Source organism: Syngnathus leptorhynchus, chromosome 9, assembly GCF_054491065.1.
Source record: "Syngnathus leptorhynchus isolate UIUO chromosome 9, UIUO_Slep, whole genome shotgun sequence".
In the NCBI taxonomy this organism is placed as follows: domain Eukaryota; kingdom Metazoa; phylum Chordata; class Actinopteri; order Syngnathiformes; family Syngnathidae; genus Syngnathus; species Syngnathus leptorhynchus.
Window position 1 is genome coordinate 2529974 of NC_141203.1, and position 27071 is coordinate 2557044.

At 39.8% G+C, this 27071-nt stretch overlaps 1 protein-coding gene across 5 annotated transcripts in view; it reads left to right on the forward strand.

Moving 5' to 3' along the window:
- gli2a (GLI family zinc finger 2a) overlaps positions 1-27071 on the forward strand; it is a 91859-nt gene that overhangs the window by 27692 nt on the left and 37096 nt on the right. The window contains exons 1-3 of one of the 5 annotated variants that reach the window (XM_085919879.1): positions 3448-5429; positions 17656-17761; positions 25462-25667. In XM_085919879.1, the coding sequence (XP_085776005.1) occupies positions 17703-17761; positions 25462-25667 (265 nt within the window). In that variant the 5' untranslated portion in view covers positions 3448-5429; positions 17656-17702. Of the gene's footprint in view, positions 1-3447; positions 5430-16854; positions 16971-17391; positions 17502-17655; positions 17762-25461; positions 25668-27071 lie in introns of those variants that run through there. The other 4 variants (XM_085919878.1, XM_085919881.1, XM_085919880.1 and 1 more) reach the window with 4 other exon arrangements.

The following is a 27071-nucleotide window of genomic DNA, read 5'->3' on the forward strand; positions in this document are numbered from 1 at the left end:
CATTTAGTAATAGTTCCTTGTTGTCCTTACAGAGGCATATTATCAACAATTTACTGTGCTTCTAAAAGAACCTATCACAAGAAGGGCTGATTATTATTTCTGTCCAACAATGTCTTTCTTTTTCTATAGCCATGCTGTATATTCACAAACCATTTGTGAAGTCAGTTTCTACCTCTATTTGTTGGTGATCTGCTCATGTATAGCCAGACTGCTATCAAATAGATGCATTATTTGAATGCAGCGATCTGAACTACATTTCTTAGATTATGTAGTCTGATATTTACTTTCATTCACTGGCTCTCTTTCCCCAAAATCCCAAAGAAGGATTCAAACTTATTTTGTTAAAGAAAAATATAATATATTTGTTTGTTTGGGCAAGAGTATGATAAAGACTGAATGTGTAAGATAATTTAAAACAAACATAGCTTTGACAGTTGCAAATAAATCTGTGTGGCAGATGGGTGTACAAACTCTCAGGGCCTAAAGACAACATGTTACATTCCGTGGCTTTTTACAAGCAGTGGGAGAGAAGGAGTGGTAAAGCAATATATGGATGCTTGAGGGGATTAACCAACACCCCATCAGGCAGCTTTTTCCTCCCCATCCCTTGAGTCTCATAATTCTCTTTGGTGTCTACTTCCCCTCTTCACGTTCTTTCCCAGTATGTGAAGTATAATCCACGTCCCTGCTTCTAAGACACTTCCTCCCTGTTTTGTTTGTAGAGCTGATGGGACTGAGCTCAATAAGGTGCCCAGCTTTTTTTCCGCCTCTAAGGTGTTGCCTCAGGCCAACACATGTAATTGATAGTAACATGTTGTGAACATCATTGTATATGAATTTGCTGCTTGCTTCTGACCCAGACTAACCTTTGCTCTGGGATAATTTAATTTACTCCCGTAAAGCTCACAGTAAGCGAGACAAAATAAACATCTCAAGAGTTTAAACATGGTAAAACAAAAAATGTGTATTAACTGTAAACAGAGGCAGGAGGCACTTGTGTAAACTGACCCAATTCTACAGTGGTGAGCTGATTTAGAGATGGACAGTATGTGGTCGGCCTTGTCACCCCCACCACCAGCACTCCTCCACCCTCGCCTGGAGACACAGCTGTGGTTCACCCTTGTAGAAACATTGCTGGGGGAAAAGAATTAACCACAGTGTTGCACTCTGCAGCTCCCTCAGCCATGTTACTCAGGGATCTTTTCGGCGTAAACAAAAAATATGTGTCTTAAAATGTATACCGTGTTTTTTGGACTATAAGTCACGTTTTTTTTCATAGTTTGGGTGGGGGCCAATTTATACTCAGGAGCAATTTATATGTGAAATTATTCACAAATTTTCAAAATTCAAAAATCCACGATGTGGTGAAACCACGATAAACAAACCGCGATGTAACAAGGGATTACTGTATTTTGAACTGCAACTGACATCAGCGGCGCGGTGCATACACGGCGGTGTTTACATAAAGGACAAAGAATTCAATCACGGGATTTAATGACTTGGAGTGACAGAGATTGTTTGATAAAATTGTTGTTTATAATTATATGGGCCTGTGGAATAATTTGAACTGCAACCGCCATCAGCGGCGCGCTGCGCACACCTGGCATTGTTGACATAAAGGACGATCGCTGGATTTAATGATTTGGAGTGACACAGATGGTTAGATAATATTGTTGCTTATATAATAGTTATTTGATATATAATTTATATATCGTGATATGGGCCTGTGAAATAATTTGAACTGCAGCCGGCATTGTTGACATAAAGGACAATCGCTGGATTCAATGATTTGGAGTGACACAGTTGGTTTGATAAAGGTGTTATTCATGTTATAGTTATTTGGATAACTGTCAATTTCGTCAGGCCCGTTCTCAGCTCTTCGTTTGTGTTTATGTCACGTTAGCATACCGTATCATTTAGCCTGTTGTTGCTCGTTCATTTCTGTTCTTGGTGTTGGATTTTCTCGAATAAATTTCCCCCTAAATGCGACTTATACTCCGGTGTGACTTGTAAAAAAAAGTTGTGTATTTTTTTTTCACTTTATTGTGCATTTTATGGCTAATGCGACGTATATTCCGGAGCGACTTTTAGTAAGAAAAATACGGTAATCATACATGTTGTATTTCTCTGGGGAATTATAGTGTATATAATACAGCAACTATAGACTCTACCATCCACGTTTGGGACGTTAAGCATACTGTAAAGTGTACACAATTAAATCACATAAAATATTTGTCTTACAAATCTGCAGATTTCCATCCATCCCTCCATTGTCCATACCGCTTGTCCCCACAAGGGTAGTGTCGAAAATTGTATTAATTACCTGATTTATAAAGCAAGAAAGAGGTCTAGCAACCAACCTTTGGATGTTGTCATGTTGATTCCCTCAGCCTTTGTGACAATATCTTGGGTGGGTTTTCAGCAATAGTGCTTGTTTGTGTGAAAATATAAAATTTGTGGTGAATTACAGTGCCCCTTCATTCAGGCAGTGCATATTGTATGAGATGAGTGATGGTAGTGGATACAGGTACAGCAGAATAAACAATATCTGTTCTGGCCACAGTTCTCTGAACCATAGAACATTTTCTAAATAAACAAGTAAATCAAGAACGGGAAAAAGAATTATCTTGCTTCCCCTGTGTAGTCTGCCACATTTATTCCAAAAATCGTCCATACATAATTGTTTTACATGATAAGTACAGTTCCGAGGTAAGTTACCAAGTTTGTGTCTTTGGGTGAGACAAAAATCAGTGTCTATTGTGGGCATCACATTAAAAAAATATTGCACAACTGCCACAAAAACGCACAATACTGTATTTTAGATAATAAAATAAATAATTTTATGAAAGATAATATGTAGCAAGGATACATTGTGATAGTGTGGCAGGACTCAGTGGATGAGGATTGAAACCATTTATGTAAAAGATTAGGGCGACGAGACTCAATACAGGTCGGAGGTCGACCTTCTGGCCACGTGGTGCAGGGACAACAACCTCCAGCTGAACGTCAGCAAGACCAAGGAGATTGTTATTGACTTCCGGAAGGGTCACGCCCAACACCTGCCACTGACCATCGACGGTGCTGTGGTGGAGAGAGTAAGCAGCACCAGATTCCTGGGGGTGCACATCAGTGAAGACCTCTCCTGGACCACCAACACTGCATCACTGGCGAAGAAAGCTCAGCGCCGCCTGTACTTCCTACGGAAACTCAGGCGAGCAGGTGCTCCACCAGCCATCATGACCACCTTCTACCGTGGCACCATTGAGAGCGTCCTCTCCAGTTGTATCGCAGTGTGGGGTGGTAGCTGCACTAAATACAACATGAAGGCCCTGCAGCGCACAGTGAACACAGCCGGTAGGATTATTGGTGCTTCACTCCCCTCCCTGAAGGACATTTACACCTCCCGTCTCACCCGCAAGGCGACTACGATTGTGTGTGATGTGAGTCACCCCGCTCACGCTTTGTTTGATCTGCTGCCCTCTGGGAAGAGGTACAGGAGCCTGCGCTCCCGCACCACCAGACTCACCAACAGCTTCATACTCCAGGCTGTTAGGATCCTGAACTCTCTCCTCCCTCTGCCCTCAGCTGCATAACGTCCTGACCTTTTGGGTTGCGTTGGCTGCCTTGCACTACTCTCGCACTGTATTCTGACTGTCTGCTGTATGCACACTTGCTCCATTTCTGCTCCTCTTATTTGTTTATTTATTCATATTTATTTGTCGCTCTTGTTTATTCATTGTTTGTGCCTTCTTGTTTTTACTTTTTGTGTTGTTGTTTTGGTTGTTTTGTTATATGTCTTGTCATCGTGGGATAGTGGGTAACACAATTTCCATCTCTTTGTGTGTCTTGGCATGTGAGTTGATTGACAATAAAGCTGACTTTGACTTTAATGACACCCTTAAACATCATGTCAATAATGACAATTCCTTAGAAGATTTAACATGCCTTATATACAAAAAGTTTGTATGAGTAAAAGATGTGTCAATGTCCGCATTGCTTGCCAGTTGATATAATCCACAGATCGACATGAACCTGTGAATTCTTGTCTCAGGCTTCAAAGAGAAGCCGAGTCGTCCCGTCCTTGCAACAAATAGCGACATGTTGAAAATGCACGAGAAGCGTATTAACACAACAGTCATAATCTCAACTTGATCTCCTTTTTTTTTTTTTACCTCTCATGGGGACTGTTAGAGCATTAGCTTAAAAAGATTCCATTCAGAGTTTCTCCCAATCAGTCAACTAAGAAATGTGATGATCATTAAAATGTTTTGATATTAAATGTGTAAAAAAAAATTGGCTAATCACTAAATCTGGGCTGGAACAACAGTCACAAAAAGTCCTGAAATCATAATTGCTGGTTAAAATGTTGAATTTCTAAGTGCCCCATGCAGGGTTAAAATGCAATTTAGAAATACAGGTGGAAATAACATTGCCTCTATTACATTTGCTTTGGTAAAATAAGTTAGAAACACTCACAATAAAAGTATAATAAAACTCTTTTTTCTCCCTTCACATTAGTATTGTATTCATCTTTGAAAGCACTTTTTGAGATAATTTGGCCAATCTGAAATTTCCATGAAACAAAGGGGGGAGTTGACAGCGAGGGGTACATTAAAAAAAAGGGGGTAATGTTTGTACAAAGAATTTTCCACAGATTTCCAGGAAAAGCAGCAATTTGCATTGTAAAGTTTTACTATTTATTGTCTCTATTGTCTCGGGGATAACCACTAACTAAAGCCGAAGATGTTGCCTTAATCCCCAAGAGTAAAAGGACTGACAGAACCTCATTACCATTTGGACCCTATCTCTTGTTTCCACTTTGCTAGATCTAAATGGCATTCTTTTTAATGTGAACATTTGCCTGTTCATTTCCACTTGTTGGGTGTTTGGTTGATTGCCAATTAGCACACTTATCCTGGCAAAATTCAAGTCAAGACTTGTCATCTGTATTGACTGCAGATGGGAAAGGAGGTGTAACGTCTCGTCCCCAGCCGTTTTACTATGTGTCTGTTGTCATGGTTTCTGTCTGTCTGCTCGCCACTCCTCTCCTGTGTGCCCATGATTAGTGTGATCATTCTCACCTGCCTCTTGTTACCTGTCGTGTATTTAAGTCCTGTCTGCCCCTCACTGCCGGTTGGATCATTGTTGTTGTAATGTCTTGTTGTCGTCAAGTCTTAATGTCTTCACGTCTTTTATTTCACGTCCCTCTCGGTCAGTCCTCTTGTTTTTAAGTCATGTCAGTTTGTCGAGTCGGTTAGTTTGTTTTGCTCAATAAACCTTGGTCCAAGCTGCACTTGGTCGCCCTGCTCCATTCCGATCTGTGACAGAAGGCTGTATATTGGAACGGAGACTATGTTAAAAAAAAAAAAAAAATGAAACCATCATACCTTAATGAAGAAATACTTTGCCAAGTAAAAATGATTGGACAGGTACCCTTTCTATGTTGACTTAAAGTGACAATCTTTTTATCTGCATTTGCATAAGATATTTAAAAGACCTTTGCGGTTCTACATGCAACCTCCGCAAAGTTTTGTACGGCGGAGGTAATTCATCATACTTATTATTATGAAATAGCCAGTTAAAAGACATAAGTCTGTTTCATAGTTCACATTTCTCAGCTATTTTGAATCTACCATCAAAAAAACGTTTTCCCAAGAAAATTGTCACATTATTTAAATGAATCCATTCAGAATACTGCCCCATTTAAAAATGTTGTCCTTGTTTGCTTGCCAAAAATCAGTGGAAAAGGGTTTACGTGAACACTGGAATCATGCTTTACAGTTTTATCTTAAAAGGTATCTTGTGACATTTCTTGAATTGTGAGAAGCTCAAAGGAACCTCAAACTAAGCAGCAACTGTGCAGATTTTCTAGGCAGTCAATTTGTGAATGAGTCTGTGCATGTTTTGGGGTCTAAGCTCAGTGGGCTAGTGGTAGAGTGTCCGCCCTGAGACTGGAAGGTTGTGGGTTCAAACCCCAGCCGGGTCATACCAAAGACTAAATGTTACCAAAGAATGTTACCAAAGATAAAATTGGGACCCATTGGCACTCAGCATTAAGGGTTGGAAATGGGGGGTTAGATCACAAAATGATTCGAGAGCGCGGGACCGCTGCTGCTCACTGCTCCCCTTTCCCCCAGGGGATGGATCAAAATCACATGGGGATGGGTTAAATGCAGAGGACAAATTTCACCACACCCAGATGTGTGTTTGTGACGTTGATCAGTTGAGACTTTAGCTTTAAAATTAGTCAAAGCAGTCAAGTTTGTGTGTGTGCGCGTGCGTGCGCGTGCGTGCGTGCGTGTGTGTGTGTGTGTGTGCTATTCAGTAGTTGTTGGCTCGTTGAACTCTTGTTCTGTTAAATAAAGAGCCGTTTACCAAACCCACGTCTTTCCTGGTACTTTGTTAATGCTCCAATATAGTTATATACTAGATCCGTGCGGCGCGCGTGCGGAGGAATTTGATCGATGGATTTAATGATTTGGAGTGACACAGATGGTTTGATAATATTGTTGTTATATAAACCCACGTCTTTCCTGGTACTTTGTTAACGCTACAATATAGTTATATACTAGATCTCTGCAGCGCACGCGCGGCGTTGTTGACATAAAGAATGAGGAATTTGATCGATGGATTTAATGATTTGGAGTGACACAGATGGTTTGATAATATTGTTTTAATATGATAGTTATTTGAAATATACTTTATATGTCGTGATATTGGTCTGTGGAATAATTAGAAATGCAACTTACAACGGGTCCGACGTCAGCATATGCGGCGCATACGCGGCATTGTTTACATAAAGCACGATCGATGGATTTAATGAATTGGAGTGACACAGATGGTTTGTTAAACGTGCTATTTATGTCATACTTACTTGAATAACTCTGAATGTTACGTCAGGCCCGTTCTCAGCTCCTCGTTTGTGTATATGTCACGTTAGCATACCGTATCGTTTAGCCTGTTGTTGCTGGTTCATGTCTGTTTTTGGTGTTGGATTTTGACAAATAAATTTGCCCCAAAAGTGCGACTTATGCTCCGGTGCGACTTATATGTTTTTTTTCACTTGTGCATTTTATGGCTGCCGTGACTTATACTCCGGAGCGCCTTATAGTCCGAAAATTACGGTACTTTAGTGCACATCCACACTCTTGTTCACAGATCTATTACACACATGGCTGTTCCATGTGTGTACCACCTACCACCTCCGAGTTCACGACTGTTAGGCTGTCATGTTGTCAACCAAATGTGACATTGCCTATTGTGCGTAATTATAAACACCACTATGCTTTCATACAACAACGATCATCTTTTGGATCTGTTTTTTGTTTCACTTATGAAATGTATAGTGGAACTCATGTTCTTATCGCTGATAGCTTAGTTCGGCACTATCCTTTTTCAAATTGTTTTGCCATAAGATGCAACCAACTAACTGTTTTTCATTTTTGGAAGCAAGACTTCCAATAGTGGATCATTGCTGATGTAGAAGGGGCATTAAAAAAGTTCCGACCGCACCCCTCCTTTCCAATCACCACCCAAAAATATTTTTCGGGGGCATCGGAAATTGACAATCCTTTTCTTTTTCGTGGGCGGGACACAACAAACAGCCGTTGGTAGCTAACACACTGGCTCCAACGCACGCTCCAACATACGTCAACAAAATACACAACACACACTGTGTTTTTTCATTATTATTCTAAGCCTCGTAAGGCAAAAAAGTCAAATGGGTTAGATATTTGCGTCAAGGTCTCTTGAGAAGGAAAAGTCACTGAAAGTTCTTACAACCGCTGGCTTTAATTACAGCACTGCCTGCTCTGACCCCCCTCCCCTTCACTCCATTCTGCTCTTAAAGGAGGACTCACCCCCCCATATCAGACTCATGCGCCGCCCCTCACTAATATTTGAAAACAGCAGTCGAATGGAGTGTTGCCTGGAGGACCTTTGGGCTTGAGATGGGGGACAGTGTTGGACGTTCTCTGGCTAAGCTACAACCTAAATATTTTTTTATACTACAACAAGCTGGGCTAAATAAGCTAAGCAGATGCTATTCTAATCAATCACTAACCTGATAATTGATATAAAGATTAGGGTTGGGAAGATTCACCGATATGTATCGGAAAATCGATACGACCTATAAGATGCAGTTGCATCGTATGGTATTGCACTGGATCGCATTGTTTTAAAATTAAATCGTATTGTATCGCACCATATCGCAGGAGATGGGAGAATCGTATTGCATCTTATCATTGGCAATTCCATGAATCATGAATGCATCGAATTGTTGAGAATGTATCGATGTGTATCGTATCGCTTTGATGGTGAAGATTCCCATCCCTAGTATACACATTGTACTAGGGTTGGGAAGATTCACTGATATGCATCGGAAAATCGATACGACCTGTAAGATGCAGTTGCATCGTATCATATCGCACTGGATTGGATTGTTTTAAAATTAAATCGTACTGTATCGCAGGAGATGGGAGAATCGTATTGCATCTTATCGTTGGCAGTGTATCGAGATGTGTATCGTATCGCTTTGATGGTGAAGATTCCCATCCCTAACAAAGATGTTTGCAAATGCTATTCTTCCAATTCCGACTTACTAAAGAGGTGTGTACAAAACTGAGCTGCTTGTATACGGCACACTGACGTCGGAATTCCTTTTTCGTCCAATCAGAGGACAGAAAGACAAATTCACATTCAGTGCAGTGTGAATTTGGATATGTAGACAGCATTAGTAGACACCCGTTTACACAATTTGTCAGCAAAAAAAAATTTGGTGGTGAGTTAATTTTTAATGACCAGTCGAACTACAGCCTTTGCAATTAGCAAGTCATGTTTTATCAAACTGCAATTAATTTGCAAATGCAATTAATCGTTAAGCCCTACTTTATATTTGTCAATAATTTATATAGAAGATGCAACTAAACAATATATAGTTGTTGTTTCAGCCTGATGCCAACGAAGGTGACAAAGTAAGCCTACCGTATTTTCCGCACCACAAGGCGCTTCCAGTTAAAAGGCGCAGACTCAATTGCGGGGTTTTGTATTTAGATGGTCCCCTCAGCTTTTAGATTCTAAACTGTAAAACTCAAGTCTTTAGCTGTGTGTGAAACATTGAAGCCTTGCTTGGAATTTTCTTTTTAACTATCCAAATGTATTTTAGAATTTTCCCATTATACCGCAAATGATACCACTACGTGAACACAAATAAAACAAGAGTATCAATTATAATTCAGCAGACCATTATGTTGTTTTGACAATTTGATTTGCATCACATATAACACTGGTGTCAAACTCAAGGCCAGATACGGCCTTCTGGAGTCAGGAGATTTAATGATTTGGAGTGACACAGGTGGTTCAATAAACTTGTTATTTATGTTATAGTTATGGCATATACTTTATGTGTTGGTTGTTAGGAATAATTTGAACTGCAACTGATGACGAGTCCGACGTCAGCGGCGCGCTGCACACGCGGCGTTGTTTACAGAAAAGACGACAAATTCGATCAATGGATTTAATGATTTGAAGTGACACAGATGGTTTGATAAACGTGTTATTTATATTATAGTTATTCGAATGTTATTTAATGTTACGTCAGGCCCGTTCTCAGCTCCTCGTTTGTGTTTGTCACGTTTAGCATACCGTATCGTTTAGCCTGTTGTTGCTGGTTCATGTCTGTTCTTGGTGTTGGATTTTGTCAAATAAATTTCCCTCAAATTGCGGCTTAAACTCCGGTGTGACTTGTATATGTTTTTTTCCTCTTTATTGTGCATTTTATGGCTGATGCGACTTGTACTCTGGAGCGTCTTTTAGTTCGAAAAATGCGGTACATTTTATCCTTTTAGTGTATATGAAAATCTTTAGGTATGTGCATCTCTCCAATAAAGATCAATTCTATATGTAACTAGAGGGGTGCAATACAATTCAATCTCGATAAATGGAACAATTCAATTCAGTGTGATTACTTTTCAATTCGATTTGGTACAGATGAGCTTCAGAGGGTGTGATGCAATGGGTTTCTGGACTTTTTTTTTTACTTCTCAGTTTCTTTCCCTGCTTTACCTTTTTTGTTATGACCCTGTCATAACTTATTTTTTTACCCTGCAGTAAGGATGTACGTTGGAATCACGAAAGACAGGAATAAATGAGACACTTATCCTTTTTAAGTAGTAAAGATCCTCTTCAGCAACCTTCTAAATGGGTCTGCTATTTTTACCTATATCATTTAAAATAAAGTTTCTTTATACCAAAATCGTTACACTGTAAAAACAACATTTTGATGATTCAAAGATACTGTGGAAAATTTTGCATGACATAACTGATATAGTTCTAGTCTGGTGCTAAGGAAGGCAAGCTCTTTTGCTAAACAATGACAGGTCTTTAGTGTTATCACACATTGTCATTTCAGTGCACAACAGCACGTGTCTACTTAAACTGGTGATTTGAAGTTGCTTGAACTGGTGATTTGAAGTTGCCAATAACTTGACACAACTATTTGTATTACAAGCCAGCGTACCGACATTTTCAAATATTCTAGTAAAACTGTTGCTTTCAGTTAAAAATGGAACCTACAATCTATTCCCGATGCATCCCTTTTTATTCATTAAACTGTTTGCAACTCCTTAGTATTTTTTTCCTCAATCAAGACAACTGGGTTCATTGTTTTGAAAAATCAAATACATGACTCTGGTCCAATTAGTCCTTCTAAAATGGTTATTGTAATTACCGCTGTCTTACAATTACCGTATTTTTTGGATTAAAAGTCGCTCCGTAGCATAAGTCGCACCAGCCATAAAATGCACATTAAAGTTACAAAAAAAAACATATATGAATCGCACCGGAGTATAAGTCGCACTTTTGGGGCAAATTTATTTGTCAAAATCCAACATCAAGAACAGACATGAACCACCAACAACAGGCTAAACAATACGGTATGCTAATGTGACATATACACAGCTGAGAACGGGCCTGACGTAACATTCAGAGTTATTCAAATAACGATTACATAAATAACATGTTTATCAAACCATCTGTGTCACTCCAATTCATTAAATCCATCGATCGTGCTTTATGTAAACAATGCCGCGTATGCGCCGCATATGCTGCTGTAGACAATGCCCCGCGAATGCGCCGCGTATGCGCCGCTGACGTCGGACTGGTCGTGAGTTGCATTTCTAATTATTCTATAGACCCATATAACGATATATAAAGTATATATATATAAAATAACTATCATTAAACAACAATATTATCAACTATAACTATATTGTAGCGTTAACAAAGTACCAGGAAAGACGTGTGTTTGGTGAACGGCTCTTTATTTAACAAAACGATTTCAACGAGCAACAACTACTGAACTGTAACGATAAAAACATACAAGTTGCTACACGAAATAAAATATATCAAATAACTATAACATAAATACGTTTTTCAACCCTTGTGTCACTCCATATCATTAAATCCTTCAAACGTGGGGGCCCTTCGTCATCCCGTGATCGAATCCTTTGTCCTTTATGTAAACAACCGCTGTGCCGCGCCGCTGACGTCACTTGCAGTTCAAATGACAGTAATCCCTTGCTACATCACGGTTCGTTTATCGCGGTTTCACTACATCGTGGATTTTTGAATTTTGAAAATTGGTGAAAAAATTCACATAAGTCGCTCCTGAGTATAAGTGGCCCCCCCAACTAAGAAAAAAAACGCAACGTATAGTCCGAAAAATACGGTATATGTTGCTTTTATTGGATTTTTCCAATTCTTTTGCAAGAGATTGTTTCTGTGAACCAATCTAGTTGTTCTGAGACCCTCTTGTCTCACAGCTGTTTCTTGTTAGCGCCATAAAAGAAATCCCCAGAGTGACTTGGTTTCCATACTGAAGGCTGCCCCCAAAAAAGAGGCCAGACAAGAAAAGGATTCATAAGGCTCTGCTGCTATGTGTATGGGTCTTTGGGGCTATAAATAAGATGTACATCTTGAAATTGTTTAAAATGATCAGGATTGCGGCGATCTGGCGCACTGAGTAACAACATACCTTTACCGGAACCTATATAATAAAATAAAAGTGTTGAAGTCATTTGGTTAAAATTTTTAAATTCCACTTTAATTCCAGGGAGTATCTAGTAACCGCCATTGTTGACAATAGTCTGCTGCCCTTTGGACTAATGATGAAAGAATGCTTTGCAAGGCACAGTACCTACATACTGCCAATTAACATGCAATTAGCAAGGGTGCCAGTCAGCCAACAAAGTTTAAAACTTTTTAACAAACTACACGTAGCAGCTTGATGAAGATCAGGCTACGTTTAGCATGTGGATCCTTCCCAGCCTCCCACTCAGTCATGGAGCCCAGTTTCCCCTCACCTCAGGGTGACCCCCAGCAGAGACGCTCTAGATTGATGTGCACTGCCTCCTTTTCATACATTGTATTGTTTTGGGCATTTCCCCTGCTTTCCCCAAGCTTTCCTTTAAAAAAAAAAAAAAAAGCCTTGTTTACGAGTTGAGGAGGAGGAGCGTACTCAGCCTACACCAAGAATGTCACCATAAGGCTCATAGAAGATGGAGAAAACTCTGGTCCCTGGGTTTGAAGTGAGTTGGCGTGATTCGTGATTTGGCCATAAACATTGAGAATTATCAACAGAAATCATGCAAAAATTTGGTATAGTGTCATGTGCATTGGAATGTAGTGAGTCAACCTAACTGGGCACATATGATTTTACTCAACACATTTGTGAGTGAATGAAATCTGGTTTCATCACCGTATTTGAAACTGAAAAATAGTTCATTCTTACTCTTTTCTAATTTTTCCCCCAGTAGGTTTTTTAGTTTTTCTTGCCCTCCTGGGAGTTTAAGATCAGGGGATGTTTGAGACTAATGGTCAATTTTTTGTATATGTGAAGCCCTTTGAGACTTCCCTGTGATTTAGGGCTATAGAAATAAATTTGACTTGACTTGACTACTCTTGCTCCAAACAATGCCACGCCTCGTGTGTTCATTTCCTATTCAAGCTTATACTTTTGCTCTCAAGACTGTCCATGTGATCAACGTATTACACCAAAACCTCACCATTCTTCACAGCGATGCCCACTTCCCACGATTCAAGGCATGTTCATCCAGATTGCCACTCATGAGTACACATGAATACATCCAGCATTTGCAGGCCTGGTGATCCATGACAATCTTAAATGCAAGATACTAATGCATGGCATCACAGATTAATGGGCCAACATCCCCAAAAATATATTTTCACAATTTTAATATAACTTTAATTTTACTTATTGGGCTTCACAGTATCATTTTGAAAAACTGCTACTGTTCTTTTTCTTAAGGGTAATGAAAGTTGACATGGGGATGTCTGAGCTTGAGCGTGATAACCTCCTTATTCCTTCCCATGGTACCCTTTTTACACTGTCTCTTAGTACTACCGGCTAATGGTAACCCAGGTGAGATGAAGTCTTCGGAACACTCGAGTTGCAGAATAAATACAGTAGGTGAGATGACCTAGCACCTTGCAGAAAAGGTGATGGATCATACTTGCAGTGAGTTTGAAAGGTTGATGTGAGATTTGGACTCTGGCAAGTGTGACAGAGACTGATCACAAAAGATAGAAGCCAGCTGGGTCTGTGTGAGTGGGATTGCTAAGCATTATCTGGCCAGGGAGGAAGGGGCTACAGCTTCTATACTGTACAGGTTCAACCCTATGAGATGGTTGGATCACACATTGGATCATTGATGTGCGCTATAGCTGAGTTGTTCTAATATCACAGGAACACAACATGCAGCCGCACAATCAATGTATTGTCTGAGCTCACAGACAGCAAAAACTATTTATTTATGAAGGACAACAGGTTTATTGTGCTTTCTGCCATTGAGTTATTTTGCCTGTTATAATATGTTTCTTGCATAGACAGATGAACAAAGTACATTTGTAATTAAATAATTTTGGACAAAGTGAAGTTAGTTTGCCGCAGGACCTCTGATGATCTCTCATAGCAAAGTAGGATTAGGATGTCACAGCATCCCCTCCAGGAATCAGTTACATTGAAAGAAATGTCAAAGTACTGTTACTAACTAATGGCCATTTTATTTTATATTACAATCAATTGCTAATATGTCTTCCAAGGCAACTGGGTATTTATTGTAAACATCGGAATATACAGTATAGTATGTCAACTCTAAGGATGTTCATGGGGACTCATGAATTTCTGTTCAAATCACTATGGAGAACACTGGACCAATCCACTTCTGTCCGTATCCTTCAGTCAAGAAAGATGTATCATTTTACGTGGCTCTTATAAAAGCCTTGAGCCACTCTGTTAAGATTTCCTCTTGGATTGTTGTTGCTACGTGCATTGCTGTAAACTCTTAATCCCTGTGTCGCCATTACTCACCCTGGCGCTACCTTGGAGGAAGCAATGTCTTGCAAAGTTAAGCTACAGGATTCATAATTTGTTTTGCAGTATTACATGGATCAACATATACACAAGATGTGTTTTTTTTTAGAAACACATGCAAAACCACATCACTATGAATTCAAAATTCACACATTCATTTTAATTGCTTACTAAGAGTGAACGGCAGAACAAATCGTAACAAATTTGTGTGTGTTGTGTGCGTGTGTATGTGAGAATTTGTGTATAGCCGTTGGCACTGCACTGTGTAGCTAGGAACCTGGCCAAGTTTTCCTGCTGGAATTTCCTGTCTGAATTGAGTACCCCTACCTTGAGTACTACTTTTCTGCTCTTTGTGTCTCTCTTTCGCAGTTTTCTTCTCTTTCTCTCCCTGACTCTTGTTGTCATTGCTCCTTTCTTTCAAAGCACAGCAAAGGATTTTTATTTTTTTCAAATTTGCTCCTGGTCTGGCCTGTGAAGGTATTATTGTTGTTGAGTACTTCCTCAAATACATGAACACTCTTAATGCTTCATTTCAGAACGGTCCTGTTCTGTAGCATCATAATGAAAACAGATTTTCCTTCTCTCTCCGAGTCATGAGATTCAAATGGGAAGATGCTGGCATTATCTTCAGTGGAAGATCAAACAGTGCTTGAGGATCCAAATAAAAAAGGAGAAGCTTTGCAGAATGTTTGGCACAATTGACAGAACTAAAACGTTATAAGGGCGACGGAGCAAATATAATTTTGATCTTTAATATGTAAATTAATTGACATTAATATACAGTATCAAATAGTTTCTTCAGTGAACGTACATGCAAAGGTTTTCATTTAAAAGTTTGTCTTGTGGTAGTTTCTTATGTTTGCCAAATTTACTATTTAACAATGACCCTTTATTTTGATAATTTGCTGCATTAAAATGGTCTCACAAGTTTGTAATTTTTAATTTTAATTTAGTTTTTAATTACTTATGAGATCTTTTGTGATTAATCTCATTGTGTGAGCACTCTGCTGGTTGTCGAAAATGGATAATAGAAAGGAATGACTACACATGCAAAGGTCTCATACCATCAGCATTTGTCACTGTGGGCTGCATTTTCAAAGACATGCAGAGATGTCTTCTGATACTGATTCCTATCCTCATGCAGGTGCAAGGCCTTCTGAACTGCTTACCCTACAAGGGTTGCGGCACGCAGCAGCCTGCTTCAGGCAGTAGGTGGGGGACACCCTGAATTTGTTGCCAGCCATTTGCAGGGCACACATAAATGAACAACCATTTTCACTCACAACCACATCAACAGACAATTTGGAGTGGTCAATCAGCCTACCATGCATATTTTTGGAACATGGGAGAAAATTGCAGCACCAGAAAAAACCCTCGCAAACAGATGCAAATTCCATACAGAAAGGCTCGAGCCAGATCAAACTGCACCTCAGAATTGTGAGGTGGACGTGCGAACCAGTCTCCAACCGTTCCACCAAAATAAAATCATTTTTATTGAATGCATTATTAGTTGCTGATGATGTAGGGTTATACTTACCTAACTTGTGTGCAGGCAACATGAGATAGATTCCCGCTCAGTGGCGGTGTGCTTGTGGGTGTGATTGGTTGTTTGTTTTGATATGTACTCTGCGAGTGGCTGGCAATCCGTGTTTCGCCTAATATCAGCTGGGATAGTCTCCAGCACCCTTGCCATCCTGAACAGGATAAGCGGTGTTAAAATACATTATTGTTATTATTATTATTGTTATTATTATTATTGTTGTTGGTACAATTAGTACAAGTATTATTATTATTATTTTGAAATCATTCAAACTATACGGAAAGGGGGCACACATTTGATCAGGGCTGGGGATAGAAACCTGTGGTCTGAAGACATTTTCACCAGTTATCACCAGCTCATTGAGGGTACATGCTTATATTATCCGTAGCTAAATTTAAAGAGAATGAGAGCAGCTTTGATGGAGAATGGAGTCAGTTGTATTCACACTCACATTGGCGCAAACAGCCTTTTATAAATACGCTGGTTTGTACACATCTGTGAACAACACTCAGTCTAACATGCCCCCACGCAGATTCACGGCAGACTCTGCGCCCGACTTCCGCCACAAAAGTAGAGCCTGTGGTATTCCTGAATTCTTCTTATCGGTTGTTTCATGGAGGTGCCTTGTAAACTAGTGAGTACTTAGCACACACATTTCTTAAGACAAAATAAGCTCTAATTTGTCTTTAACAAGTGCTTATTTCAAGTGGCTGTCTATTATCACGGTGAAGCCTATTGGGAGCTTCCTATTCTCTCCACCGAGATGTGACAGGACATGCAAAGCAATCACTGAATCCCCAAACGTCTGGTCCTACTTATGAAACCAAACTTACACCCCTTTTTCATGCTCTTATTTGGGCTGGTGGATTTTTGGGGTGCCTCTCTTGTCTTTGTTCATGTGTTGACTGGGCAATTGCTGACTGTCTCACATACAAAAAAAAAGTGGAGAGAGCCTCTGGCTGACATCCAATGGCAAAGATCTCAATGAAAACAAAATCTTTGGCTTACTAAGTGAGCGCAAGGAGGAGTGAAAGCAGAAAGGTTGAGACCGACTGATGACGCATGTTTGAATTTCACTGTTTTGGGTTCATTCCATAAGAGTAGCTTGAATTTGTTCATTGATACTGAAAATTACTAAAGATCGCATGTAAAACTATGTGGCACTGGTATGTGGTTTTCCTTCTACTGACATGAAAACATCAATATGTAATTTGATAAAGGAGGTATATCAGGAATGTTATTTAAATCAGGATTAAATGCGCAAAACAGAATTTATCTACATCATGATTATATCCCCAAGACATTTTTATAAGCGCTCTCCTAAAACTAAACTCTAAACAATAGTCTTCGCCACTGGAGCTGTAATGACAATGATTAATGAAGATCAGCTGTGTGTTGTTCTAATGAGGCTTCCCATTACCCTATTTTATGACAGGAAATGGTGTTTGTGAAGTCTTTGTCTCACATAAAAACGCTTTCATTGTTGTGTAAAATCCATGTTGGTATTATTGGATACAAAATGCCATTAATTAACTGTTGCTCTTCAGGCATTATGAACCGGCAGCCTAGAAGGTATCAATTACTTATGGTTTACAGGGACTTTAAAATTGTAGTTATATTCCATGCTGTGGTGCGGCCACTTTCAAAGATCTCTTGTCTCAGGTCTTGGTAGATGTTATCAATTGATTCTTTTTTCTAATATTTTCTATGCTGTGTTTATTTACAGGTGTACACCACATCTTCCCGACATTTCACACACCCATCCCAGTCGACATGAGGCACCATGAGGGGCGGTACCATTATGAACCCCACCCCCTGCACACCATGCATGGGTAAGTTTTCTTCAGCTCATTTCACACTGCTCATCATAGACTGTTGTTAAAAAGCTACAGATACAGAATGGGGTGCTGAGGTCAACCTTTTCAGGTTGCTAAAGCCCGGTTCACGCGGCAGGATTATCAACCCAAATTAAGCCCTGATTCTCCCCTCCTGACAATCGTAGGCTGGCCCCAATTCTAGTAATGGCTCCAAAGATAATCTTAGCATATAATCATGGCATGTGTGATGTCTTCAGGCTGATCTCAGCTGCTTGGAAGGATGTCCAACCTCAAATCAACATGCTGGATTTTTTATTTTTTTTTTACTTCGCACCGTGTGGTTTCCCCCAAGGACAAACGAGCACGCAGCCAGTTGACAGTGACGTGCAGCCAATCAGAGAGCAAGGTGACGAGGCGGTGGGCAATCCAAAATCAAAACCGTCATGGGGCAACAGAAAGCCTGTGCTCATGCTGTCTCCAATCCTTTGACCAACGTCTTCTCTTTTTGTGACCCTTTTTTTCTGCTAAAAAAAAAACAAGAACTGTCGCTTCTTTGTCCACCATATTTGTTGACAGTTGCGAGGTAAGCAAAGCGTCACACCGACCCTGCTTTAGGTGTGCTGTTAGGCTGGCAAGCCACACCCACTGTCTTTCGACACTAAAGAAATGGGTCTTGTCAGCCCATCCTCGGTACGCGGAGAACATAGAAACTACTCACAGGATGACCAGAATCTGAATCAAATGTGATGCTTTTGAGACAGAAAACACCCTATTATCACCTTACTCCAGCTGTTCTTCCTCTGAGTGTCAAATAAGGCTGTGTTGTGTCATCCTGGCAAAAAAGGCAGGATGTCTATGCAAGGCATTTGGTCAAAGATTTTATCAGCTGTTGGCTGCTTTGAGGTTAATGGGCTCTAGGTCCTATAAGACATCAAAAACAGTATGTTGGTATGTAATTTAATGAAGGCCTTAGGCAATAATTGTTCGAAGATGTCATCAACCAAGATGACTGCGGTACCTGCTGTTTTGTTCCGGAGGTTGCTGCTTGGTTGAACATGTACCGTAATTTTCGGACTATAAGTTGCGTTTTTTTTCTTAGTTTGGGTGGAGGGTGACTTATACTGATAAGCGACTTATATGTGAATTTTTTCAAAAATTTTCAAAATTCAAAAAAAAAAAAAAAACACAAAAAAAGGGAAACCGCGATAAACAAACTGCGATGTAGCAAGGGATTGCTGTAATTAGAATTTCAAGTGTCGTCAGCAGCGTGGCGGTTGTTTACATAAAGGACAAAGATTCGATCACGTATTTTTTAAAGTGACACAGAGGACGAAGATTTCGATGGATTTAATGATTTGGAGTGACACGGATGGTTTCATAAAATTGTTGTTTATATTATAGTTTGATATATAGTCTGTTTATAGTTATATGGGTCTGTGGGATAAGTTGAATTTCAACTGACGTCAGCGGCGCGCCGCACACACTTTCGGGGTTAGAAGCTTCGGTGTTTACACAAAGGACGAATATTCCAATGGATTTGATGATATGGAGTGACACGGATGGTTCAATAAAATTTTTGTTTATATTTTTGTTGTTTCATATATAGTTTATATATCGTTATACGGGCCTGTGGAATAATTTGAAGTGTAACTGACAACGAGTCTGACGTCAGCGGCGCGCCGCACACGCGGTGTTTACAGAAGGGACGACGATTGCGATCGATGGATTTAAGGATATGGAGTGACACAGATGGTTTGATAAACGTGTTTATGTTATAGTTATTTGAATCACTGTTAATGTTACGTCAGGCCCGTTCTCAGCTCCTCGTTTGTGTTAATGTCACATTAGTATACCGTATCGTTTAGCATGTTGTTGCTGGTTCATATCTGTTCTTGGTGTTGGATTTTGTGAAATAAATTTCCCCCAAAATGTGACTTAAACTCCGGTGCGACTTATAGATGTTTTTTCCCACTTTATGGTGCATTTTATGGCTTATGCAACTTGTACTCCGGAGCAACTTTTAGTCCGAAAAATACGGTAGTTTTTTAATGTTTGATTGCAGGTGAATGACTGCAGTAGTAGTATAGTACAATATAACATCTTGTACATCTATCTTAAAGTCACCCACTATGATAAATTGATCTATACAGATTCTACACTAGTATTTACCTAGGCTTCATACCAGTTCTTAGAATTCAGTTAAGAACTTGGAACTAAGACCAGGATGGTGGTAAACAACAACGGATATGTCATGCTTTTGATTCCTGCAGGATGATCGAGGCTATTATCAAGGGTTTTAAAGGATTCACTCTTAAGTTTATCTTTCAATATGCAAACAAAAACTGAGAAATATGTAACTACCCACAGCTACCCCTCCTCCAGTACCTATATGTTTGCAAAGCTTTAAAAATATTAATAATCAAGACGCATGTGGGGTCTTCAGGAAACCTCAGGAAGATCGTCTTATTTAATGACACTCCCGTTTGTCTGAGCTCATTTATTTGGGCATCTTTAGTGCAAACCTTAAATGGATGTTGTTGATGTTTCATATCAACATGGTTCTAGTGTCACAATTGAGATTTTTTTTACACATGGATACATCACATTTGTAATAGATTATTCGTGTTATTCCAGTCAGCAAAAATACATACTCCATTTAATACTGTGCAGCTAGTCATACATCAATATGAAGCAGTTTATCAGCATACAAGACAATGTGATCTGTTTTAAATTATGCTCTTTACCTTATTTGCTTAAGTCCTTTTTTTTCTAAGGCGCAATGACGCAATCACTCCCTCATCCTGAACACTGGCATGCTCTTACTTGTTATCTATTAGCTCAACAAGCTGTGCCATGTCCAAATGATTATTTTGCTAGCAGCTGTGTTTTAATAATGGAACAACTGAGCATGCGATTCAATGTATGTCAGAGACAAATAGCAGTCAGTGTCTTCAAAGCATGCCATTCAATAACAAACACAGGATTACTCTCTCTGTCATTTCCCTCTGTACCTTTTCAGTACAACAAACAATTTAGGTTTTTAAATGATAGTTGTGTATGTCCATTCTTAAATTCTATTCTTTCGCTCAGTGAGCAACCACCCATTGTGTTGAGATATAGTGGAGGTTTCTATAAATGGCAGCTGCTGATTAAGAGACTGTTGCTCTCCAAGAGCTCTAAGGTCCTCAAACAGCCTCCCATTCAGAAACTGGCAAAAAATTATCTCTTTTTCATTCCGCTGGAATTTACACAGACATCAAATGATATCTTGTCAGAAATCCTTAAGTAATGGCTCTTACCAGGCAGGACTATTATTTAAAACCTACTGGCACGCCATTGTAAAAGTCAGGTTATGACCTCAAATCAATTTTTTTCCCTATGACTGATTTATTCAAGTTTATGTGCCTAAACATGTGGGATAGCTTTCAAGAAACACTAAACATAGGAGGTGGGGCTAATATTCAGAATACTGTAGTCTGAAAAAGTAAAACACAAAAGTAAAATAACAAATTTTAGGTAAAGACAAGAAAAGCATCCATCCATCCATTTTCTGTACTGCTTTGTCCCCACGGGGATTGCGGGCGTGCTGGCGCCTATCCCAGCGGTCATCGGGCAGTAGGCGGGGGACACCCTGAACTGGTTGCCAGCCAATCGCAGGGCACACAGAGACGAACAACCATCTGCACTCGCACTCACACCTATGGACAATTTGGAGTGCTCATTCGGCCTACCAAGCATGTTTTTGGGATGTGGGAGGAAACCGGGGTGCTCGGAGAAAACCCACGCGGGCTCGGGGAGAACATGCAAATTCCACACAGGGAGAGTCGGAGGTGAAAACGAACCGGCACCCTCCTCACTGTGAAGCTGTCGTGCAAACCAGTGCCCCACCGAGCCGCACACAAGAAAAGCAATAGGTTTTTATTCCTCAGGTGTGCACTGAGTCACATGACTCATCACAGACAGTAAACAGAAACAGCGTTCACAGTAATGGATATCTGTACAACATTGGTATGAATAGCCGTTTATCATCTCATTGAAATGTCTTGGTCATTAAAATATTTGTCATAAATAGACCTTGTTTGAAAAACAATAATATAAAATGGGAAAGTCAATTAAATTGTTTCAAACATTACTACATAAAATGTATTTCTACGTTAAATCTATTTCTACATATCTATTTGTCATCATATCTTGTTTGAAATACAATAATAGAAAAATGGGAAAGTCAGTTAAATTATTTCAAATATTACTACATTAAAAGAGAGCGAGTTTTACTTTAGCAAGGCCTTAAGTGGAGCAACCAAGCTCTAGTCTGTGGTGGTCGTGTCAAACTGTCTGTATGCAGCTTTGATTTTGAAGTGTGTTTTTGTAGATGTGGTGAATGTTTCTTCTCACTTCTACCCTCTCGTTTAAGACAGAAAGCTCTTTATGGTTGTTTGTAGGGCAAGAGTGGGCTCGATGGCAGAAAATGGGCTCTTAGTCAAGGCCAATAGTCTGCAGACGCTTACTGGAAATGGAACAAGAGCCAAAGCTCTCGGTTGGTTGGCACAGCCTGAAGTAGGGAGGGTTTTCTGGGTGCGGGTTGGCGTATGTACAGTTATCGGTTAATGAGAAACTGAGTTGGGCAGCTGATGAGTAGAGTGATGTATGTCAGTAAAGGGGCTACCAGCACAGTCTATGGGTACAAGCTGGGTCAGCAGCATTTTTTTCATCAGTTACATTCCGTGTGTCGTGAACGTTTTTGTGAAGGCGCTCGTTGCCGTTTGACAAGAAAGGGCGAGTGGGGCCTACTGTTGGTGGTGGGGGTTACCAAATCCTTTTTCCTCCGCCTTGTTTACAGTGTGTTTAGCAGAGTTTTATTTTGAAAATTTGGGGCAAATGAATGGTTTTAAACAGCAGTTTACTTTCGTTCATGGATGCCAGGTTTTCCACACTTAGTTTCTTCTTCTTCAAAATAAAACTCTGCTAAACACACTGTAAACAAGGCGGAAAACAAAAAGTTTGTAAAAGCAAATATAATTTTTGCTTTGGATGTTGAATACTTCATTTGTACATGCTTTGTTTCGAACCTTAGTCTGGCACCTACAGCAGTTTGTGTTTACACATTCTGGACCACAGTCCCGTTTTTGTACACACACGAACACACACACACACACGTATGGAGTGGCAACTGGCTGTGTGAAGCGAAGTTGCAACAAATGCAGAAAATTTTTGAATTGTTGTATTGAGTCAGCTTTATATTTTATGTGTTTTTGTATTGCATTTTTTAATAATACACCTGGTTTGCTGATGTGCATTACCTTTTTATTTTTGAATTTCATTTTAGACACTTCACCAATAAAAATGTGGAATTAAAGTCTTCTCTTCTTGGTGTATTCAACGGATTAGTCATGCATTACAATTTTGGAAAGTCCTAGAATTAAAAATCTTTATTTGGGTACCATTATCAGATGTGAGATTAAAATGTGATTAATGAGATTAAACTGACAGTGGTTTGTGGAAAGAAGGATGGGGAATCACTGCTCTAACTTTCCCAACAGCTACCTATTATCTACAAATCTAAAAGCTACTCTTCTGTGATGCAACTTGAATACAGAGTGCAAATTAAAAATTATGATCAACAAAAAGCATTTATAATATACAAAAAACATACTTAAATACATGTATAACAAACATGTAAAAACAAAAATAAAATTAATTAACCGGAAAAAAATCTATTTCGAGGTTTTCACTCGTGTATATTTTTTAGATAAACACAGTGATAAATGACACAAAATTGTATATACATACATACATACATACATACATACATACATACATACATACATACATACATACACACACACACATACATACATACATATACACATACATATACACATACATACATTCATGAACGACAGTCTTCATACATAATACTGTATATGCTTTTCTAAATATGTCGTTGTTTGAAACTCTTGGTTATTATGATCAAGGCTCTGAAATCGGCAATTGCTTTACAACTTCAAGTTCATTCTAAATATCATATGCTGATCTTCATAGCCATTATTCATTTCAAGAATCTTTTAGCAATACCAGGTGTTACCACACACAGCGGAGCAACATGCTGCCTATCAGTCCTGAAGAACACTGTCGACTGAAGTGTTGGTGCCACTGCCAGCGGCCAGGCACTCACTTGCATCTCAAGTTTTACCCCACAGCAGAAGTATTAAACCGCTGTTTGTCTTTTTCAGCAAACACCTTCTGCTTACCCATGAGATATGATGAATTCAATGGGTAGCCAACGGAGACTGGAGGGCTATCTGAGTATTCCAACAAGGCTCTCTATTTCGCTGAAGTTGGTTAGGGGCACCTTAAGAAGGATTTTATCATTCACATTGATGACACCTGATGTGTTTTGCCAAACCAAATAAGACTTTCTGACACACAAATGAGAAAAGCTTTAGTCTTGACTTGTCTGCACCTTCAGGGGCTAAGAAGAGGTGAACAAAAAGCATTACTTTGTGTTAGCGTGAGGAACTGGTGAAAGGATAGCATGTACATCTGCAGACACAGACTGGAAATACTTGAGTGTCACTATAGTTTGTCTGTCATTGTAGCAAAGATCAGTTTGTGCTCAGTTCCTCTGTTCACTTCCCTTGAATTTGCATCTTATCACTCAGTCTTGCTTTGTCAGCAATTTATCTGATATTATTATTTTCTTGTTAGCCACTTTCACAGCCGCATACAGTAAAGTGATGCATCAGAAACGCGTCCGACTTCAGACTGAACTAGCCAAAGCGGCCAAGTCTCTGTCCTAAGTGCACATTCAGACAGCCTATGGCGATTTACGTATCAATGGACATATTTACTAGGTCTGTGATATTGTAAGAATGCCAACAACATTGGTTTCAACACAAATATGCATGGACATTGAGTCTGAAATTGAACTTCACACTGTGGTTGCAATTTGCAGCGTTCTTTCTTTGGTACATCATCAGAGGCTCTTCAACTTCTCATCCCACTGTGGTCCATTACACACAGGACACTGAGTAGTGGTGAGCTGTCAGGGCCAGCAAAGCCTTCTCTGTTAGCCAAACATTTAAAATATCATTGTCGTCTGCATTTTTCATCGTCCATTGACTGGTTGGTCAGAACAGAACTATCTGACTAGCAAAACATAATTGTGGCGATCTGCACAAATTAACGTATTTGTTAATCTGTAACTTTGTGAGTGCGATGTAGTTTCCTATGTTTTAGTGTTTTGTCATTGATTCTTAATTGCTCCCCGGTGCATGCGGCACTGTGGCACGCTGTTGAACTGTGTTTTTGTTTAATATTGATGCTTTCTTGAACTGCAGTATGATGTTGATGTAGAGTGGACTATTAGATGAGAATAAGGACCAGGCCAGCCTCCGAAAATCCACACATAATTGACACCTATTCAATTGCATTGAAAAAGTTGTTAGTTTTTTTACCCACCATATAAGACCAATAAGTGTTTACCATTAAAATCAATAGTTGACCCACCGAAAAAGGTATATAAAAAAAAAAAATCTAAATTGTTGCATCTAATTCTATGAATTTGCAGCAGTCCACTGTATTATGAAATGGATTAAGTCGTGTAATTCCCCGAGAAGGCTCAGGTACCAAATGCATGGCCTATTATTGACAGCAAGCAGGAAAAAAGCTGTAAAAATGCTGTCTTTTATGACCTGTGTTTTTCATCACCACAGAGGTCCGGGGCTAACTGGCAGTCCAGTAATCTCAGACATCTCCTTGATTCGTCTATCGCCCCATGCACCGACTGGGCCGGGTGAGTCTCTGTTCAGCCCGCCACATCCCTACGTCAGCCCACACATGGAGCAGTACCTACGCTCAGTACATGGAAGCCCCACCCTCTCCATGATCTCAGCGGCACGAGGACTGAGCCCTGCCGAAGGTGAGAGGCACCTACTATGAAAAATGAAAAAAAAATCCAAAAATTACCACACAGAGAAAATGTTTCACACTTACACTGTAAACCTTTTTATGAAATCACATATTATACTACATCAGTGGTTCTTAACCTGGATTCAATCAAACCCTAGTGGTTCGGTGAGTCAGTCTCACTCTAACACATATCTGAACTGGTCTCGGATAGGCGACAGCAGAAGTCACACTTATTTGCAGGTATGTAATTTGTTGAGAGTTCATGCATTCTGTTGGTTTTGTTCTTTGAACAAAGTGTTGTTCATGCACGGCTCGTTTTGTGCACCAGTAAAAAACCTCTATGTCTTGAATTTGAAAAAAAATAAATATTTTTCACCAAAGAGTTCGGTGAATGCGCATATGAAACTTCAACAAGGTTCAGAACCACTGTTCTAGATTATTTAAGCAGACTAACTAGACTCCACTTTCTTAACATGGGTTGTCTGATATTCATGTTTCTGTAAATCTTGAACTATAAAGTACGGCAACTATATACAGGCAAAAAAGAATTTGACAAAGGGGCAAATACATTTTATTGGCACTGTATTTATAGAAGGAAACCAACTTGCAAGAACCTGGAAACCTCAGGTCGGTGGGGATGGGATTGGGAGACAGGCTCAGTGAGTAGACATACCCATTTTGATTTACTCAACGACCAAATGATGTCAAAATTGGGCTTGGAAACAGTGAACTTGTACATGCAGTTTCTAGTCTGCTTCTTAAGCACCTGTGAATGTGCACACCCATCGCTGGCCCGACGCTGTGATGTGTAGGTGAATGTTCTTTTGTATGGTGTAATGTCAAGTCAAGTTTATTTGTATAGCCCTAAATCACAAGCAGTCTCAAAGAGCTTCACATAGACAAACAATTGACAATTATTCTCAAAGCATCCCCTGATCTTGAGCTCCCAAAAACTCAAAAAAACCCTACCAGGGGAAAAATGAGAAACCTTGAGAAGGGACCACAGATGGAAGGATCCCCCTTTTAGGATCACCAGGCTGCAATGGATGCAAAGAGGGCACATAAAATACATAATATGGAAATCAAAAAGTGGATGTCCAGGCCAAAGCGAAGAGTGTCGGAGGTGCCCTCGATTGTCCTGGCAGTGTCCTCTAGGAGGGTAATCCGCTGCAGTTCCCTCATGTTGAATTGGTCCACGAGAATCTAGATAGTCGCTGTCAGCTTGGGTGTCACCTAACCACCTCCCCAGCCGGGGAGGGGTGGGGGGAGTGGGGTTGGGGAGAGGGAGCAAAAACAAACTCCACCTGAATCGGCCACTACAGTTTAATTAAAGGCCATATCATAGAAATATGTCTTTAAACGTGTCTTAAATGTTTCTACTGAGGTAGCAGTTCTAATATCCATTGGTAGGGCA